Source organism: Diprion similis, chromosome 10, assembly GCF_021155765.1.
Source record: "Diprion similis isolate iyDipSimi1 chromosome 10, iyDipSimi1.1, whole genome shotgun sequence".
NCBI classification, from domain to species: domain Eukaryota; kingdom Metazoa; phylum Arthropoda; class Insecta; order Hymenoptera; family Diprionidae; genus Diprion; species Diprion similis.
The window spans coordinates 7,384,847-7,405,810 of NC_060114.1; the positions used below are offsets into that span (position 1 = coordinate 7,384,847).

General features: G+C 39.6%; 1 protein-coding gene across 5 annotated transcripts in view; it reads right to left on the reverse strand.

The window, feature by feature from the left end:
* The window catches only part of LOC124411552 (cyclic nucleotide-gated cation channel alpha-3), a 66,546-nt gene that overhangs the window by 37,776 nt on the left and 7,806 nt on the right, over positions 1–20,964 (reverse strand). For 3 of the 5 annotated variants that reach the window (XM_046890739.1, XM_046890741.1, XM_046890737.1), the window contains exons 2-7: positions 8,706–8,950; positions 7,154–7,413; positions 5,031–5,245; positions 4,323–4,578; positions 3,974–4,228; positions 3,378–3,508 (exon numbers count right to left, since the gene is read on the reverse strand). In XM_046890739.1, the coding sequence (XP_046746695.1) occupies positions 3,378–3,508; positions 3,974–4,228; positions 4,323–4,578; positions 5,031–5,245; positions 7,154–7,413; positions 8,706–8,873 (1,285 nt within the window). In that variant the 5' untranslated portion in view covers positions 8,874–8,950. The remainder of the gene's footprint in view (positions 1–3,377; positions 3,509–3,973; positions 4,229–4,322; positions 4,579–5,030; positions 5,246–7,153; positions 7,414–8,705; positions 8,951–20,964) is intronic. The other 2 variants (XM_046890740.1, XM_046890738.1) reach the window with 2 other exon arrangements.

The following is a 20,964-nucleotide window of genomic DNA, read 5'->3' on the forward strand; positions in this document are numbered from 1 at the left end:
GATATTACGCGCACGCCGGTAATGTATGCGTGTAATGTCGGTAAGAAATTACCGGCATGCATGAAGGTCGGTAACAAATGTCGCCAAAATGAGATTTCGGTGTACTTCGTAATCGAAAACCAGATCAGCTGCCATTTCGTCATTTCACCATCAAATCTCATGGAACTGGGCTCAAAATGTGTGTTTCATCACCACCGAGTGGCATCATACCGGATAGGTCGATCCATTCAGTGCAACTGTGAAAATTTGGCCAATTTCGGTGATGGGTAACCAATCTGTAAAATTTTTTTCAACATTTTGAAAAAGTAAAAAGACGCTCCACTTTTTGCCAAAACAAGGCATTAAGTGCCCAAGTTTCACTCTGATCGCTTGAGCGGTATAGGAGTTTTGCATCCCCGCGTTTTCGAGGCGTACAACAGGTCTTTATAAGCATCTTAAATTCTTTTCCCACACTCTTACAGCTACAGTATTCATACCCTGAATCTGTTTCTTATCATCATCTTATTGCCTCGCGGTATGGCAAATACCGCATCAGCACTTCAGCAGAATGCTCCCTCTACTCCTAAGCTGCAACTAGCCAGTCCCTTGGATCCTTCCCCCGATACATTCATACTCTCAAACAATCTTTCATTCGGCCAACATCTAAATTCACCTTTCTTCCCTTTTTCCTCCTCTACATCTTACCTTTGTACTCTCCATACGTCTGAATATGAATAAATTATATACTCAAACATTCAACTCTTTAATACAAGTTCCTCTCATGTCCTCTTATCCTTCGTAAGTGCGCGTATTCGATGGGTAAAGAGCCCGAAATAGGCCGTAATAACATCACGGCTGGGTGTGAATGCCGCTCTTCGTAATCGTAATCATCCACCCCGTAACACTGTATTACGGAAGATATATTGAACCCCGAAAATTCAAAGAACAATCGAGACAAAAAAAACAACTAAAATCGATTAGTAGAAAAATTAATAAAATATTGCCGTTTATCCTGTCCACTTCTATTTTGATTGCAATATTTTTGCTTTTGACCACCGAATTATATCATTTTTTCTTAATTTTCAAAAATTTTGCAATCACAATCAAAATAACATCATTTAAGGTGCTCTGGGGGCACCGAAGAGGGTTGAAAAATCTAAAAAAATTTGGAAGGCGTTTTAGAGTTGGAATATAGCAGTATAAAAAAGGTGTACTAGATCCAAGAAAGTGAAGGTCAGACCCTAGTCGAACTGACGTGGAATGCACCATATATATATATATGGTATATATACCATATATATATATATATTATATATTAAAGTCAGAGTCGCCGTCGCGTCGCGGCGGTTCATTCTAGCCGAGTAAGGGTTAATTTCATAAAATCAACGCGTGGCCCGATCCAATTACCCTAAGTAATCTCACAGGCCACTTCCCTGCCCTGACTAATTTACTGCAACGATAAAGGTCGAAACGCAAGAGGAGGGGGGAGAGAGAGAGAGAGAGAGAGAGGAGGGAGTGAGAGAGAAAACGTGGTGAGAGGTTCAAGTCATTCGCGACATACGATTTCACCCTATAAGCTTATGTTCCTTTATGAATTAAGCTTCAACGTACAGAGTACTTAGACCAGAAGGAAAATTTCAGAAAAATTCTAAGCTATGATAAAAGCTAAAGCTTCTTTTTTTTTTTTTTTTGTTTTTGGCCACTATTGTTCGGTACAGTTTCTTCTTTTCACTCGCCCGTGTGTGTGTGTGTTTTTTTTTTTTTTTTTGTCTCGAGGTTTGGTACTAGTTCAGCAATTTTACTTCTCGACCTTTTTAAATATTTAATGACCTAGATACCTATGTTTCTTGCCACTGGCGAAGCGAGAAACTCACGATGAGAGAAAGAGACGCGGCCGAGAGAGAGAGAGGGAGAGAGAAATAGAGGGATTGCGCCAAGAGTAGTTCCCTTAATTAAGAAGAGTCATTTAATAATTCAGTTACCCGTGAGCAGAGAAGGCTGTACATATATACCGTATATATATATATTAATATGCATACATGTATTACGTATATCCTTTTGTGTGGGTCTTACGTGTAAGTTATACACGTACGAAATTTCACGCAAAATTTCATTGAAAAATACAAGGCAAATCAAGTGAATGGTTTGTGAGTAAGAATTTTTTATATCTATGGGATTATTGTGATTTTTTTTTTCTTTTTTTTCTGCTTTTCCAAATCATTTTACTATCATCACGCATGTATTATCTGATATTGTACGGAGGATGCGTAATTTTAATTAATAGAAAAAATTGTTCAACAATGGTGTTGAATTACCCTTAATATCCGAAGTTAAACAATATTCAATTTCATTTAAACGGGAATGGTCTTGATTAAAGGTCATGATTAGGGTTATTACGAAATGCGCCTCGTTAAAATTAATAACTTTGATCGTTAATTTTACTTATATATTTACTCTAGAGTGACTTTTAAGGTCCAAATGTACCTAAAACCTTAATTACATATTTGAACGTAAATTTTCGCGCTCAATCGATTGCCGATTTCAAAGAAATCGGGGTTTCCATTATGAAACAAAAATTAACCTTGAAATAACCTTGAATGTCATCGTCAAGGTCAAAATCAAGGTCACGATTGAATTCCTTGTTGAAAGTCAATACGAGAACGATCTTGACCTTTTTGAAAAATATCTTACCTCAGGAAATATTCGGTTATACCGTTATTTTTTTGACACCCAGTGTATACATAGCCTATATAACGATATTTCAACGCCATCGCCGCTGCCGCTGACGTGTCAGAAATCCAAGAGTAACAACAATAATAGTAATAATAATAATACTTCTCTGGCCTTTTCCACCCCCTTACAACAAAACTCGAAATACGGGGGTTTTGGTCCGAAGCGCGCAGGGGGGGGGGGGGGGGGGTGAGCCCCCCAATATATTTATATACATATATATACGTAAGTGATCTATACATACCTCGTACCGTTGCCACAAGGGTGTAGACAGCACTACATCTACGTATATGTATACCATATGCACTGGTATCATATATTTATACAGATTTGTATGGAATTTGAGAAAGTTCCAGAGTCACCGTGTACATGAACCGGGTTAAATAAATCAACAAAATTTTTGCAGGTTCGTTGTTACGCAATAACAATATGTCATCGATCGATGAACAAAAGTTTTTTTTAACTTCTCATATCACAGCTCTGAAACTGGTGATTGAAATTCTTTTGTGAGTGTTGGCATTTTTCAGACTTTATTAACAAGTCTTTGGAATCTGGTGGTATGCTTGTTCGAATCATTCAAGTAAGGTCGAAAAAATGTAAATCGGGAGAAAGTATGAATGGCAGCAGTGATTGATGGTGTACATAATGTATTAGTTCAAATCACTCACCCTGAAACTCCTTCCTGGCCGCACTGACGGAAGTAACGATATTCGCAACGTGACCGAGAACCGTTGCGAAGAGAAGTAATCCGAAAAGTAGTTGCGCTATCACGAATAAGTATTCGCCTTTACTTCTTGGTCTGCAACAGAATAGAATATACTGTCATACTTTGCGCCCTTATATTCATTGAATTTATTTAGATTCTCTCTTCTTTTCGTGGAGAAAGCAAAAACGAACCCGTCAAAAAAAGTAACTTACGAATAAAGGGGATTACGTTCGGTGAGAAATTCGATGGTACAACGATTTTCAAATGAAGGTGATTCGAAGTCTCTGAAATGAACTTAAGGCTCCAAACTATTATAGGTTCGATTCGAAAACTGTGATAGATAGAACAAGAATATCGAGCAAAAAACGCCAGGTTTAATCCTCGATTTGAGGAGCTGGCATAAGTAAATGAATTTATATCCAACGTCAATCATAAACGGCTTATAGTACGTGACGTCGATGGGCTGAAGGTACGAGAGGCGGTAAATATTGACTGACACTTATCACCTCTTGGACGTGAAAAGAGGGTAAAAATGGAATCTTGGGTAATCCCACTCACCTGGGCAGGTCACCGATCGTCGTCAGGGCGAGTGTGCACCAGTAGTAACTCTGCAGGTATTGTTTGACCACGTCAGCGGTCTCCGAGTCGCCGAAGACCCAATTTTTACTGCCAAAACCATTGTTCTTGCATATCAAATGGTAAAGGCAACCGTTCCAGTGAAATATCACCAGCAGATAGTGGATCAACGAGGTGGAACGGAAGAGGTTTGGATAGTTGGTGTGTCTCTCCGTCCGGTCCATGAAAGCCCAAAACCTGTGGAAAGGGTGCGAAGATTAAAAAGCGTCAAGAGGGGTCTCTTTGTCTCGGCGTATACAATAAAAATGACACTTCAAGGTTCGAGACTCACCGGTATATTTTGACGAGCCTGAAGCTCCTGAGTATGCTGTTGAAGCCGATCGACAAGTACAAAAAGTCAAGTGGCAAAAGGCAGAGGCAGTCAATGTAGAACGTGGTGCTGTTCATATAGTGGTGCCTCAGCTTGGTTGAGTCTGTTTGCAGTACGCCGTCCTCGAGATATCCGGTACGGAAGTGGAAGACGATATCGACGAGGTAAAGAAGGTCGGAAAGATAGTCGAGGCAGAACCAAACGACCAGAGTCTCACCTGTGAAATCAAATCATGAATCTAGGAGTCACTTCAAAGTCCAGAAAGTCGCCGTCCAATCTTTAGCGTCTTTAATTTGGTAGGAATTTGATTGTCTAATCGACAACCTTCGCAAACAGGTCTCAGCTGTTCAGTCTGACAGGAAACCACAGAAAGTGAGCTCATAACATCGTTAATCAAGTTGCTCGACGTCTGATCAAATAAAGAGAAGTTCCAAGTCAGTTGGAGTGAGATCATCACTTGGCGCCTGTAGCCACGATCTTTGCAGTACCCTTTGCAAAATGATCTGAACAGTTGACTGTTGATGTCAGCTAATTTGTAGAAGGTTCTTTGTCAGTGCAGGGAATACCTTGAGAAGATCGAAGGCATAGCCGCCATATTGTGCCCTTTGAGGTGGTTTACACGAACTTGCATTCTATTCGGTTAGTCGATGAAGCCGACTAATGTCTTACCGTTAATTTCCTGAAAAGCGAACCTATAGATGATGACCCAGAAGTTGTAGAGGAAGGCGAGGGACACAACCATTGACCAGTAGTAGCATAAACGTCCTGCAGGATCAAAGACGAAGGACCAATTTGGCGCCCCCGTCCTGAATCCTCGGGTTCCGGGTTGTCCCGGAAATCCTCTACTGCCACGTTGCTGTTGCTGTTGATGAGCCGTATATCTCCTTGGAAAAAATTTACCGCTCACTTCAAACCGATCTCGTTACATTATATTCAGGCTTTTGATGTGAGTATATGGAGCCAGCTGCGCAAACATCCAAAAGGAAGTTTGAAAGTTACGCGCCGTCACTACCGAGAAGTGAAGAAGTGTTGTATGTGTAACTGGTGAGGGCCATTGATATTGTAATCACGCACTCACATAGAACCGATCCGTTATTTTTACTCGATGTTAATGACAAGCCCATTTATGTAACAAGAACACTTCGGCACGGTGAAAACATCGCCAGTAATTCCAATTCCGAATACAATATCGAATGAAAATATAATCATCTGTCACCAGATCATTGAGCTTGCGATAAAACAGGATAAATATTATGTAATACATTAACAAAGAAGTTTGTCAAACAATCGCAAGGCCATTCTCCTGTGATCATTTCAAAATTGTGTTAACGGGAGCACCTGGTGAAGGTAATTACTTGTTATCAGGCCTTGAAGACCACGATCAACCATCTGAAAACCAAGGAAAGGTTTTTGGCAGAGCGTGTTTTGGTCTATGGTCTTTGATAGGTTCTAGACTACGCGCTCTTATTTCTTTTAGGCAAGATGTCGAGCTGCCATATCAATTTTTTTTCAGGATTTCTATCATCCACACGATGAATGCCTGGAATCGTTATTATTTTTGTAAAAACTTGAAAGATGTTTCAGAAAAATCGTTACAAATTTTTCCCGGAGACATAGAATCCGGAATAAATTTAGGATAATTCCGTATAGATAGCCATATGAGGTAAGAGATGGCCCACAATATAGTCCAATACAGCAAAGTACATAAGAAACTATACTGCGGGTCATCTGCTAGGTATATAGCTGCTAGGCTATACAGCTGCTAGGTATTCTGCGGATAGATATTAGGAACACGACGAAGAATGAGAAGTTACGAATACTTGGTTTGACGGGAATAACAAACATCGCACGAGAAAGTGCAAAATATGAGTTTTCATTTTTTTTCTCCCAAATTCAGGGCCATGCAGAAATAAAAGTGATCCTAGACATTCTCCGTATAAATGCCAGGAATCTTAAAAAAAACCGATGTGACAACGCGGCATCTTGCTCAAAAGAAATGAGAGTGAGTAGTCTAGAATCTGTCAAAGACTAAAGACCAAAACACGCTATACCAAAAACGTTTTTTCCGTTATGAGATGGATGTTCGTGGTTTTTAAGGCCCGAAAACGAGAAGTCTGATGCGCATTTAGTTCTATTAAAAGATACCTGTCTTAGCCATTTAACCGGATGCTGAACTCTTTCACAACGGTTGTCCATTCCGGTGGACATAAATTCCAAAAATTCCTAACAAAGATTTCACTCAGCAGATTTCTTCTAAGGGATGGAACTTGTCAATAGTTCCAATAACCGTGTGAAAAAATGTACAGTATTGCGTTGTTATAAAGGATTTTTAGGTTAGGTTAGGGGAGTAGGATTCCAAAAAATTCATCGTTGGAGCGTTTGCCCCCTACTGTCTAGGGAGCTCGACAATCGCACGCGAATGAGTGTGTCGATGATCATCACCACTCTTAAGCACGTATGATTCAACACAACCGCTCGTTCGTTAAGAACAAGGACTCTTATATCGAGATAGTCTGTGTTAAAGACTGTCCCTTCATTTAAATTAATACGTTTTCTAACCTAAAAAAGATGCATGTAATTTTCGTTCTCATTTCCAGTTTTATAGGTTATTTAAAATGAATTATTTCCCTGCAAAGAAACCCTATATGTTCCTAGAATAGTGTCAAGTGTGACGAAAAATAGTTGATTGTGCACCAAGGAGGTTAGTCAGGTCTTTTTACGCCGAGCAAAGTAAAAGGATCGAGGAATGTTTTTGCGCTTACGATAGTTACATCGAAGGTTGTAATACTCACGTTTCGGTCCCATTGCAGCTGCCAGTAGTATTGAGGTGATTAGTAGAGGACTGGTTGTGAAGGTGGGCGCCACTGTCCCTTGAAGGGGCGAGGGTAATGGCATTCGGAAGTTTCAATCGCCCTCTGAGGTCTCTCCGGCGTGTTCTTCTGCTCAGATCAAGCTCGCTGGCCGCTGAACTAACGACCGCCGCTCTGTTTACGTACGCTGCAGACAGGGAGTCCCTCGACGATGAGAAGTATCGCTGCGACACAGAGTAAACCTGGACATGCCGGTCTACCATTTTAGCCGGGATAGCTGCAGTCGCGCTTTCGTATGCTTTGACAATGATGCAGCGTTTCATTCAAGGGGGAACGAATCAAGCGTGCTCTTAGTATATTCTCTACAGGGTCTCCCGTTCAGGTACTAATGCTATTGGGCTCTTCAAAGTGTGCGTAGTTAGGGCGATATGGCGTCGGACGTAGATAAGAGCTCATCGTTTTAGCTTTGTTTTAGAAATATCAAGGCACAGAAAGCGTCGAGCAAGCTTTCGACTTTCATTTCGTTACAATAAGTCGATGTGAGTTGTTAAAACATGCGGTAATAGTAAGTCACGATACAAGTCCGCGAAGTACGTGATTCTCGATGAGTGTAGTTTGTCGGCCGGGCGAAGCGAGAGTGACAAAAACATCAGTTCGAGGGTCACGTACGCGCACGCGTATCATATACTATTTTTTGTTACACCTGTAATGGAAAGTTCGACTCAAGAAAATTGCAGACGTGGTAGTCTAACCCTAACGTAGACGTGTTGCTGCAACTATGGAGGGTGGAGGTAAGGAGGACTATCTCTGTGTATAGAAACTGTCCGGAAAGTAGAGGTAAGATGGCGTTGCTGCAGCAAAAGTTCCCTCTGGGAACGCAAAGTCGAACTTTCCATGCAGGTGTTACAAAAAAAACTTCTAAAAGTAAATACGGTTCAGTAGGTATTGCAGATTTACTACCATAAAATGGTGTCTGATGAATTCAAGAACTTCAATATGAATTATATAGTTTATTTATGTTTTTAGCAATGTTCATTTAAATTTTAGAATCCCAGGTAGCCATCTTTTCTTCCAAAAACATGTTTATTTTTGGAAATATCCAATTAATTCTGTAATGAAATATTTTTATACGTCATTGGTCAACAATGCTAAGAGGAAAAAAATTGCCTTTATTGTTGGTGCTGTGAGTGCTATTGAAATGAGGAATTCTATCAACGACGACATGTGAGGTACCCTAAAGTTTTTTTTATAACTCGAGAATATTTTACGCGTTCTTTCATACGTGTTTTTTGTACACGAAGAACCTACTCGCTTCTGTGACCTTAGAGTGAGCTGCGAATATGCATACGCGGAATCAGCGTTACCTCAAAGAAATCTGACATTACGCATCCTTAACCTCAATTTCGTGCTTTGTGAAAAAACGCGTAATATACTCTTGTTATATTTTTTAAATCAACAAATTAACAACTTCAATTTGTTCGAAACTACGTTGAATGTAATCATTCCCATAAACTATATCAACTAATTTACCAACCTGCTGCTGTTGTTGGTGATAATAATGGTGACTGGGCGTGTGTCTGCCCATCAGTTTGCAACTGACAAGGTCGAGAAGGCTTTGCCGGGAGTTGAGTCCACCCCTAGACATGCTGTCCATGCTCTTGGTAGAATCTTCGGTCCTCATCCTTGTCGCGGTTTCTCTCATCTTTTCGCACGCCAGAACGGAAGCCGAGTCGCCGAGCCGTTCGCCAACGATGCCTGGACCAGCGGTAGTGATGATCCCTAAAAACCGAATAGAGTTAACGTTTTACGAAGGCTATTATTATCACGATGGCATTCTTCGCTTTCTTACAGTATTTTATTTTCGCGTTTAAATGTAGACCGTAAACACCATACACACACCATAAATGGCTAGTAATTAATGATCCAGAACATTGAATTGGGGGATATTGCCTTCTGCAGGGTTATTCATTTGTAATCGATACACACTGCTCAGCAGTGTTGCTCCCGATTCTGGCGACAAGGGTACGAATGTTTGCTCGTTGGGCACAGACCTTTCTATACTTGCATATAGTCGGTGCTCCTATCGAGTCTGGGCATATGCTTCGAGCCTTTATCAAGGGCGTTTGGTCCACGTTTTAGTGCCTGAATAGCGCACTTCACGTAATTACCTAAGCGGGGCACAAATTAGCCGTAACACCGTTAGCGATTTAATGAATACACGGTTTTCGACCCTTGATCCCGTTTGACCCATATAGAATTTAAAACAAGCGTCTCTAGTTTCGTGTATTGTTACCGATTTTTTTATACATATACATTTTTTTTTTTTTGTTTTTTTTTTCAATATTCCGTTTTCATCAGTCAGCTCTTTTGATGTTTGAATTTTTTTTCCCCCTCATGGCTCAAGTAACACGTTTTCATAGATTTTGTACAATCATTTTTCACTTTTTGTTAGCACACGTGGTCTCCGGTGATTTTAATTCAATTTATTTATTTCCGTGGACCGCGGCCGACGTGAACAAATTATACTTATTTCTGTTCAGGAGAATCTATAAGGTGACTAATTGCACCAGTGTGAAGAATTTCAAAACTCGACAACTGTCGGATTAAGTTTTCGAGTTTGATTGCTTCAAGGCGTTACCGGAAACTCCTATCTTCGTGGTTGTTTTCACATTAAATGCGTAGCTGCAAAGTGAGTTCCTCTGAGACGTTATAATTGAATTATTAAGTTCATTTTCGCGGTCTGTGGTAGACACGATGCCTGAGAACGAGAGAAAGAGGGAATGCGAGAAACAAGAGGGGGCGGATTAATAACTTGTTGGAAAGTATTTCGCAATAATTTATGAAGTTTTCGCTCAAGTCCGGCGGCGAAGGGCGAGGGCGCAGCATCAGAGGCCTTGGATGAACTCGAACCCTTATACACGAAGAAAACACCATACACCATGAGCCACCAAGAGGTGCGTAGGCTCAAGTACGTGGGCATGAAGATAAAACACGCTGTAAGAAATTTCCAGGTAAAATTTCCAACCGAAGAAACGTCCCTGGATTGATTTTCACATTCACCGTATCGCTCGTCTCATCCTATAGTCGTTTTTCTCAACCGGTATAAATTACTTTTTGATAAAAAAAAAAAAAAAAAGTTCACCCTGTATTTCGTATTCACCGCCCTCTTTTCAGCATGTGCTATCTTGAACCGGCGAAGTAACTCGTGCTAGAAAACGATTAAATCGATCTCTGACTGCAATATGGCGGAGAGAGTAGAAAACGTTTGTCTGCTGAACATCTATGCAGATTATATGAATTCTCACGCAATTTGTAAACTTGTTTTGCTCAACCGTCGCTTGCGTGTATCTTCTACTTTCTTTCTGTCTTCCTTTCTTTTTACTCCGTTTTCTCTACTGCTTGAGAAACGTGCAAAAGTTTTTATCGATCTCAGGTTCGAGTATATGTACATGTATAGTAAGTCGAAGGGAAGGGAACATACATGCGAATAAGTTACAGGTTATATTACATTCGAGCAAAGCGAGTGGGAATAAAAGCTCGAGGCACGTGTGCAGATCGAGCGATATACGGATATTGGAAAACGAACAAGAATATTTCTGCAGCAACGCAATTCTTATGAGCATAAATTTTTCATTGTGAGAGTTCATTGTGAACTTTATACTTTAAATATCTACGTATGATTTCATTAATTGGTTTGATTTTCCCCTACACTGTTAAAAAAATCTAAAAGAAATTTAATACACATTTGTTCGAAGCATTTTCGCAAATACAGTCTATGAAAATTCAAACACGATATTGACAATGAAATGAGTGTGTTTTAATAATAAATTCACTGCGTAGTAATACTATTATGCAAATCTGTTTTGTCAATCACATGTATGTAAAGGAATTTCAAGTTGCAAGTGTATGAATATCAATATTATTATAAGTATATTATTAATTGTATATATAAATAATAATGTAATTGTATATTAAATTTATTGCCCCACCGAATGCTTTCAATGAAAAGTTGTCAAACTTAATATCAATTTATATTGTTATTATTGGATACCATACCATACAATTAATATACTGTATGACACTTTTGTGATGCTTCAGTCTATAATTCTTCAACGGATTGTTCTACCTGTATCGTAATATTCCATGTTTCATGCATGGTATTTTTAATTTAGTTTCGGTTAATATTCCAAACTGTATTGTATTTTCAATGTTCTATTGGTTACGAATATATTAATACACAAATATTGTAATTTTCAATAAAAAAATCTATCATTACAATGCGTGATTAGATGCTTTTCAGCAAGTTACGATTCCCACTGGCGTGTGTATTAAACTTTGCATCAATACATAAATATTGATGTGCGAGTATGAATTTTGTTATACAATCGTATGAATAGTCATTTTGTTTTCTTAATTTTTAAATGTCATTTCGCTTTGCTTTGTGAATTTGTTGTAAATTTAAGATGTTTTTTAACAGTACAAATAATCAGCAAGAAAATTCCGGACTTAAGAGTCGCCGGAATCGAGTGATTTAAAGGCTGCGTTCCGAAATTATATAGTTCCTAGTGGTGTCGCCATTTTTTCATCTCTTTTGCGCAGTCGAGTTCGCGACTAGCTCTATCTCTATCTTTTTAGCACTGCTACGCCTAGTTTCGGAACGCACTCGAGGTTGCACCAATCGTCGCAGAGAGTAACGGTCGTCGTGATTCACGAGGCCCCCGTTATTGGCATGCGTTTCAAAAATTTGGTCAGGCCACTGTTCGAATGCTATCAGAGCCTCGAAACTTCTCTTTGGACAAAATCGTCTCGCCATTTTCATAGAGAATAACGTCAGGGAGGTTCGGATGAGTTGGTATGAATTTCGGGCTCACGATGTGTTCGTGAAATGATGAAACGAAGCCTATAGTAATTTTCCTGAGCAATTTTGGGTGATGTTTGAAAGGGTAGATCGGGGTGAGACTGGATGCATAAAACGCGATTGGGAAACACCAACTTACTGTCTCTTAGAATGTTTTCGATAAAATTTATTCGTGGGCTTCGGGACCTTCTTGTTTTTATCATCGAGAACGCACCTTCCCCAGGGACTTCTTTGCCACGCCGTTGCCCCTGATGCTGTACCAGGGTATACCGACATCGAAAGCAATAACAGAGTAAAAAGAGCGCGGTGAGGATAGGATGGGTGGGGACCGCAAACAGAAAGGAAATAAGAGGAGGAGAAATACGAAAGTGTCGACCTACGCGACAGAATACGTTATGAAACTTATTTGCATGTAAGAAGAAAAAGTGGTAGAAAAAATAAAACTGTAAAACGTTACTGTGTGGGTAATTTTAACGAAAGAAAATCCGTCTGCTTCGCAAGTTTGGAAAACTCGTAAGGAATAAAAGAGAAAAAAATAAAAATAAAAATAAATAAAACTAAAAATTATCCTCATGAGAATTCTCAAGCTGATGAAATATTTATAACCTTATGTATATATATTTACAATTTGAATGTATTAAATTCATGACACAGTGTGTTTTAAGCTTTGAATTAATAAACTCGATTTCTGGCAATATATATATTCCCATCTCCTCTTTCTCCCCCCTTCCAGATCGTATTACTTCGTAAAGAAAAATATAAAGAGCATAATTTCAAGCATGACTTGTTTGTTCCTTGGGAGAAATTGGCGAGTACGGAAATTCTAAGAATTCTTTATCAAGAAAAGAGTCGTGAAAAATATTATAACGCAAAATGTACGTGAAACGTGAGAGAGAAAAAAATAATGAAATGAATTAGTTAATTTATCGTATACAAATGTTTAGTAGGTAGAAGGCAGGTTTTTGTTGAACTATTTTTTTCCCCATTGTTCCCGAAAGACTTCCGCACAGCACATCCGGGGGCTAGCAACGGTGTGCATGGAGCCGTAAATGTGAACGGGATTCACCCATTGGCGTGCATAAATCATGAATAAGGGAGAAACGAAGGGATGAAACTGACTGGCGTCTCGCGGTGGATGCTCAAAGCTAGAATTGAGAATCTGCCAGCCGGCTTTCGGGCCATATTTCAAAACGGCTCTTATCCCCAGCTACCGCGACAAATTCGAGCTTCCATGATACGCCCATTATTGCCGTCACAGAGTTGCCGCCCCCTTTTCCTCCGCTGCACCCTTATCGGGGAATAAAATTTCAATGTATACACGCTTGTAAGAAATAACTTGGCGTTGACATACTTTCCTCGATAAATATATAGGATAGGGAGAACAAAATCAGTAGAAAGAGAATTTTTTCACGTTGTCGTATTTCTTTTTCGCGGTAATAAATCAGTGGAAATGTTCATACCGGTGCACATAGGGGTAGATGGCTGAGAAAGTGGGTGAATTTGGAGGAATCGTATCGCGAAAACGATTCAATTCGATTGCGGCTTATTTTCTTCAAAAGTAAGTAGCTTCGATATCTAAAATAAGAATTAGAGTCGATTGATAAAAAGCATTATTATTGACATTATTTACAATAACGTTAACTATTTCGGTAGGTGACATGTTTTGCAGCGCCCACGTTACATCGACGATCATTTAATAGAAAAATTTGATTTTTCGTGAAAAAAATTGACGATTATTGTATTTAATAAACAAAAAAATATGACAATTGAAAAATGTGTTTTAGAAATTGCGGGCATCAAAAAACACGTCACCGTCACTAAGGAAACAGGTCGACGTTAGTCAATAACAATGCTTCTTACCAATTGATTCTAATAACAAAATAGTATGGAAAGCTCGATCTACATACTCTGGGATAAAACAAGCCCCAATGAAAATGAAGAATTAGCTATCGAGGTATGAATTACTAAAAGTTCACCTGCATTTTCCGCCGTCTATTGGTAACATACGATCAAAGCAGTCTGAAATACAATCATCTTGTTCTTATCCCACCCTTACCGCAGGATGGAACTGAAACGCCGAAGAATTCGCTTATTTTGATCGAATGAAAGAAATTGCTGACAGCAGTGGGATAAACTCGGTTCGATCGAACAAAGAATTAGATGAAAATAAAAGACCGAGAATAAGAGAAGAAGGTATAGAAGTCTGAAGCGCACCTACACCTGGGGCGGTGATAATTAAAAGATAAAGCGGCGGAGGGAACTTCCCACGTACAACGTACCACCAACTTGTTCCGTGTTAATTAAAGGGTGCAGTTCGGTGGGCATTAGAGGTCGGGTATTCAGAACCGTGCAGGCAAAGCGCGAGCCCCGCGGCATATAATTTTTAGGGTGAAACGGGGAGCTGAGAATAGCTCGGTAGCTGCAGCGAAGAGAATATACAGGGTGTCCCAGCTCCAAATGACCAAACTGATGAGGATCATAGAGGAGGATGATCTGAGCAAACTAACCCAAAGAACATGTGGTCTCCAAAGTCGCGTTCGCGAGATACGAACGGTTGAAAAAGACGCGGTACGCGCCGGAATGTAGGCAACCGAGTAGACAGCAGGCGCGGTTAACGGTCTTGTTGATGCGCGGTTGACTACTGATGCGAAACATAAAGCTTTTAAATTCACAAATTTCAAACGAAAACACTCTTGACATTGAATTCTCGTCAAACCCAGGAACGAGGTCATGCGATGGAAATAGCCTTGATTTATCCACGTTGGGCTGTGTACTTGATTGCCTACATACCGGCGCTTAGTGTGCTCGGTTGCCTATATGCCGGCTCTTAGTGTGTTCGGTTGCCTACATGCCGGCGCTTAGCGGAACTTTTTTAACCGGCCGTATCTCGCGAACGCGACTTCGGAGACGTCATGTTCTTTGGGCTAATTTAATCAGTTCGACCTCCTCTATAAATCCTATCAGTTTGGTCACTTGGAGCTGGGACACCGTGTATACTAGTTTCTAATTCTCTCTTCTGTGTTTCGCACCGAGCGAATGATTGACTTGAGCTTTGGCTCGAACCAGGCATTGGGTACACAGTCCCCGCGTTTACACTTGGGAATTAGTTTGCCGAGTATTTATAGCCGGAATTGTGACTTTTCTGCCGATTATACCCGAGTTAATGACGGCTAAGGGAGGCAAAGCTATGCGCTACGATAATTATAAAATAATAGCGATCTGGAGTGTCAGGGCGCGGAAACTGCAGACCCGTTTCTTGTCGCAGTGTTAGAATTACCCAGCTATGTATGGGCGATTTCGCTGCAATTTTGATGTGTCATCGTGTGCGCTTTATACATAAAAATCCCAAAAATTTCATGCCTCTGGATTTCACCCTACCTGAGAAACTGGTCAATTAATTTTCTTCCTACCAAAGAATTCTTATCCTCTAATTTCCATCCTTTTCTGTCGTAACCTCAGTTATGAGTGTAAAATACATTAATCTCTGCAGATATGACATCGGTTTTTAAACAAATTTTCAGCAACATCGAAAAACAAATTTTTTTCTTCAATTTGAAATACACATTTAGTTTACGGTGAAGCGTCCCAACACGCACGATGTTTCGCCAGAAGATAGTCAACCAAAGTTACATTTGAGACAATTTTTTTCGCCAACAATTGCAGGCAAGCGCTGAAAATTTGAAGGAAAATTTGGCACAATTTTTTGTATTTACCGTGAGAGCAATCAGACCCGGAAATTAATTATTGTTCATTTCCTTCGTCGAGATTGATCCAGATTAAACTTAATACGGTAAACTTTTGGTTAAACCGTCGCCTTCTCTTTGTACCCCTCGCAACCATTCCATTAGTTACGCAACATCTGCACGCGTTTTGACGACGTCTGACGGGATGTTTCTCCGAATCAACTGCGAACGTTAATTGGCTCCGAGTTTTAGCCAGGGAAAGTAGATATTATTATGAAATAACCAAAAATTTTACGACGTACGCTCTACCATGGCTGATTTAACCGGTTACGCAAACAGAATCCGATCATGCCTTGCCGCTGCTAACTTTTCACGGACGTAATCCAGTTTCAGTTTTTAACTACGCCTACCCAGCGCTTTAATCGTATTCTGTCCCGCTGCATCGACCGCTCGGTGGAATAATTAGCAATTAGGTTTTTTGTTGTCGTGGTTTTTAATTTTTTTTATTCCAGTAGATTTGACATTTTCGTAGCAGAGATATATTTTGGTTTGAGTTACATTTATGATCACTCAAATTTTTACAACGTTGTTTAATTTTTAAATACACAATTTGTACCGGAAACTCAATTTGCTCATAAATCTTTTAATTTCAAGCTTTTATATTAGTTATTTGCAGTTTCGTGACAGTAAAAAATGTCATATCCTGGCATTATTGGAAATACTTTCACATTTTTTGAGCACTATAATTAGGTCAGAATTCACGATAGGCTTCTGCTGGAAATTGTAAAAAAAGTTTGATGACAACAAAATTGTCGTTCTTCCACATACTGCACTGTTTTTATTTTTGTATTCTGAAAACTTGTCGATCTGTTCTGTCTTTTACGCTTATTTTCAATTAATGAGGTGCGAGTATATTTTGGATTCTTCTGCCAGTTATTCTCGATTACACCTTCAGTATCACGGTATTGAATATTTTCATCATTTCGTTAGTACCTACTGAAGTCGGAAAACTGTCGAGTCATCAAAAAATGCTCCTCGCTCTCGCTTTCATTAATCCAGCAGCTTACTTTACTTCGTAAGTAAATTTACCGTCCGCGGAATTTGGGGAGTCGCTGGCTGGTAAGGAATTTCGTAAGTAAAGGTTTTTATGTAGCACGAGTATGCCTTGCGGGTCCTTTTTGCTTACATTCTGTGCGTAAAGTAATCGTTCCAGCGACAGTACGTAAAAGTGCACTTTTACGTTCTAGTAGTTAAAAGTACTCTCACATTGCAAACTTTCGCTCGTCGCAAAAAGACCTAATTTGCCAGCTTGGTACACAATGAACTGTTTGTCCTGGAATGAGAAATAATGGAAAAAGAACTCGTCGTATTGTTAGTGGCTGGAAAGTAATTGCCTCTGCCAATAAAAACATCCCTCCCTAATTAGATAGTTGGATTCACGGACTCGGACAACTCGCCTTGTCAGCCACCTTTTTAACTATTTACGGACTCAGGCCGCTTGCGCTATCAGAACCGCCTTTCCCTCCACGGAGCTGAGAGATGAAATTCCGAGCCCGTCGTGCCTATTTTATGTTTGCGAATTTCCCTGTGCTATAGACCAGGGAATAAATTCGTGGCTCTCCGCCAGACTTGAATTTCTCAAACAAGCCTCCTGGATATAGATAAAAATCAATGCCGTCCACTACTTGCTTAGTTTAAGGAAATTGGCATTAATTCTTAAATTTCAGTCAGATAAGAAAATAAATTTAGAAACAACGGAACGTTTAATCGATATCTTTAAATTCATCACAAATTAACGAAAATAATTTGAGCCCTTAGCTCTTGCAATAACAAAAGAAATAACGATCTTACAAAATAAACGAACACAAACTAATGATATAATCTCTAGTTTTTTTGGCGAGTCTTTCTAAAACATTCTTAGAATAACAGTTTTTTATTTATTTAGGCTATTTTGCTATTTTTGATTCTATGTTGAGTTTGACGGTTTCTTTAACTCGTGATTTTAAATTCTGACAAACTTCTAACTCTACACGAAATCAGCCTGAGGCTTGAGTTCTTTTCTGCCAATCCGCTGATTTTAATATATTTTATCGCACGGCGGTTTCGTTGACAATGAGTACCGAGCTATCATAACGCGCAGTGAGTCGCACCGGTCGCTTTGCCAGGATACGCATTTTTTAATTATTCAGTGTTTACGAAAGGGGCGTATATGACGACCCCGTATAACCGTAGAACCTGAAAACCAGCTCGCAACACGTTAGCAAAAAAGCCAACGTACAGTAACAAAACAAATATTGAAATACGAAATGAAAAAAGGTAATAACCATATGTCAGTTTGGTTATAGGAACAGCAAGGGAAAAAATTTACGTTAAATCCCGACGATTCAAACACAAGATTTTATATGAAGATTCGAATATCATAGTTGATTCGTTTTTGGTTTCCTATTAATAAGAAAATCCTTCCTACAGCGAATTTCCCAATCTCGTTTTCGCAGAACTGTTTAACATCCTCATAATTGGTTTTAGGCTCATTAGATGTAGAACAAGGGCAGAATTATTCACGGGTAAATGAACTTATTCTCGAAATCTGACGGGGGTGACGGTGACTTTGACCCAAGTATTCGCCGGCGTCCCTGCAACCCCTTTCCTGCAAGAACTTCTCTAAAACTATTTTACCCCAACCTCTCGGGCAGAATCTATTGTCCAGCATAACGATATTCAGGCGGATCTTGCCCTGCGAGTTGTCTTTGATATAGCCACTCAAAGAGACCCGGAACTTTACGAAAATTATCCGACACCAAATTTACTTGAATTGAGCTTTGGCCAAAATCGCATGATCTCAGGCGAATTTGTTTATCGCATCATTAGTATCGTTTCCCCCGAGATCCTCGAGACTAGTCGCAATCGATTCTGCGCGCAAAAATACGTGGAAGTGAAATAACCACTAATTGACGTTTCGTTGTAATGAGAACCTTGGAATCCTTGTTGTGGGTATTAATTTCATGTGAGAAAAGCAGAAACAACCATCAAAACACCGTCGGACGATACGTTGGTACGAAAACGCGATAATCCGTATGTTGGAAAGTGTCCTCATGACGTCAGAGCCTGGTTATCGGTGCCATTTTATCACCACATAACCTAAGTTTTTCGTTTTAACGAAGGCAGATCAGAATTCTCGGGTTTTCAAATTACTCATGTCACATAAATTAATGAAACGTAATCAATGATATACATATTCCACGATCCAGACGCGAAAAAACACGACCAACGGTAACATTAGTTTGATTTTTTCCCACCAGACGACGCATTGCAAAGTGACAATCCGAGTAACCGCAAGTTTTTAGGGTTAAAAAAATGTCTAACAATGAAAATCGTCCTCTCCTCAAGTCTGCAGAACTTAAATTGCGCAGTAAAATTTCACCGAAGGATGCTCCTCTGTCTTGAAAAGCTCGCGTACTCTAATATTCAGCTACTTAGTCAAAAGCATGACCCTGATGCTTACGCCGCAACGTGACGAGCCACAGAAACCAACCGAGTGGTATAACCCGGCGTGAGGTCAGCCACCGCATCACGGGGGTCGCCTGCTCTCGCTTCGAGAATTATTATTATTATGCATTTAAACGTAGCTGGGTAACCACATCACTTGGCATTATTAATTACATGTCGCACGTGCGTGTGGTATATCAACGCTAGTGATACCATCGCGCCATACGAGTCAATTTAGACAGATAGAAAAATATTCCAATTAAAACATGACGTGTCAAGACTGCGTTAAAAAAAATAGGAACCCATGAATTTAATCGGAAAAGTCTAATTGACTAGAAAACTAGAGAGGTCGCAATTTCACAATTCTTCTGATTTACGATACGACAAAAATGAGTTATACTGTTATTCGTGAAATCGATAACAGTAGAGATGTTAGTCTGATATTTCCGAGGGGTTATTCACTCCCGAAATCAGTTGAAATCAGAATGAAATCAGAGACAAGGAAATTGCTTTGAAAAATCGTACGAAATCACTATGGAAATCAGCTGGAATCATTCAGAATCGTGAAAATTTTCAGTGAAATCATCCAAAATCATATTTGGCATCGTGTGAAATGATCCGAAATCTGGAAACGATGAAATCATTTGTACACCAAGAGTTTGAGTGAATAACTCCTTGGATATTTCATTTATCTCCCCCACTTTTTGTTACTATAGGTGACGAATCCTCGAAAAAAATTGGCGAAACCTTTTCGAAACGGTGTAGATAATTTCGTCTCGATTGTGGTTTAGACATTTCCCTGGACGAAGGTTCAATTTTGTATTTAGTCCTTAGGGGACGTCGAGCGTCCCATTAAACTTGGGGTGGACGGATCGAAAATTCCCGAATTCGCAGCATTTCATCGCATTTCCAGTGATATCTACGGCCGCGTCGCAAACGTGGGTCAGGTCGGCTGCTTTGGCTCGATTGAATAATGGCAGTATTATAGCTCCAGGCTCCAGGTTTGTGCCCTATACATATACGTATATATGTATATAGCATATAGGTAGGTAACGCTGGAGACGAAGCACCCGGAAATAATTGGATCATTACTCCAACAGGGTGGAAAAGAATAAAGAGGAAACAAAAAGAGCGAAGGAAAAAAAAACGCATATTGAGATCTTCGAAATTTAAATATTTCTTCTCATTTTCCTTATCATTTAGTTATTTTTCACATTTTTACAGTTTCTTGTGCGGTATTATATCAGCGTTATTTATTATCCGATAAATTGATTCATCGGTTTCAAAAAAAAAAAAAAAAATCCTGCGTGAAATTATACATTTTTGATAATTTATTGTTTTTATTTTATCCCAACACTCAACTCCCTCCAAGAAAAATCAGTTTTCACGCAACTTTCACAAATCGCTTGAGGTTCAGTTTGCAGAACATGAAAACAAGGCGTTTTGGAATTCCAAAAAAATCGGTGTCGAAAGAACCATTATTATTATACATCCTATATTCCGTGATTCAATTCACTCTTCGATCCCTCTTTCTCTCTTTCTCTCTTTCTCTCTTTCCATCTTTCTTCTATACGCATACGTAGATACACACATACGCGTAACACTTATATCATACCTGTATGTACACGTATGCGAGAGTAAATATTTATCCTTTGCCAAGGGGTGACGAGACAGGAGCGAAAATGGTGGAAGGGGGCGGAGAGGAAGAGGGTTACCCAACAATAAGCCAACCGCGAGGATTGGGTGCTGCGCACATCCCTCCCCAC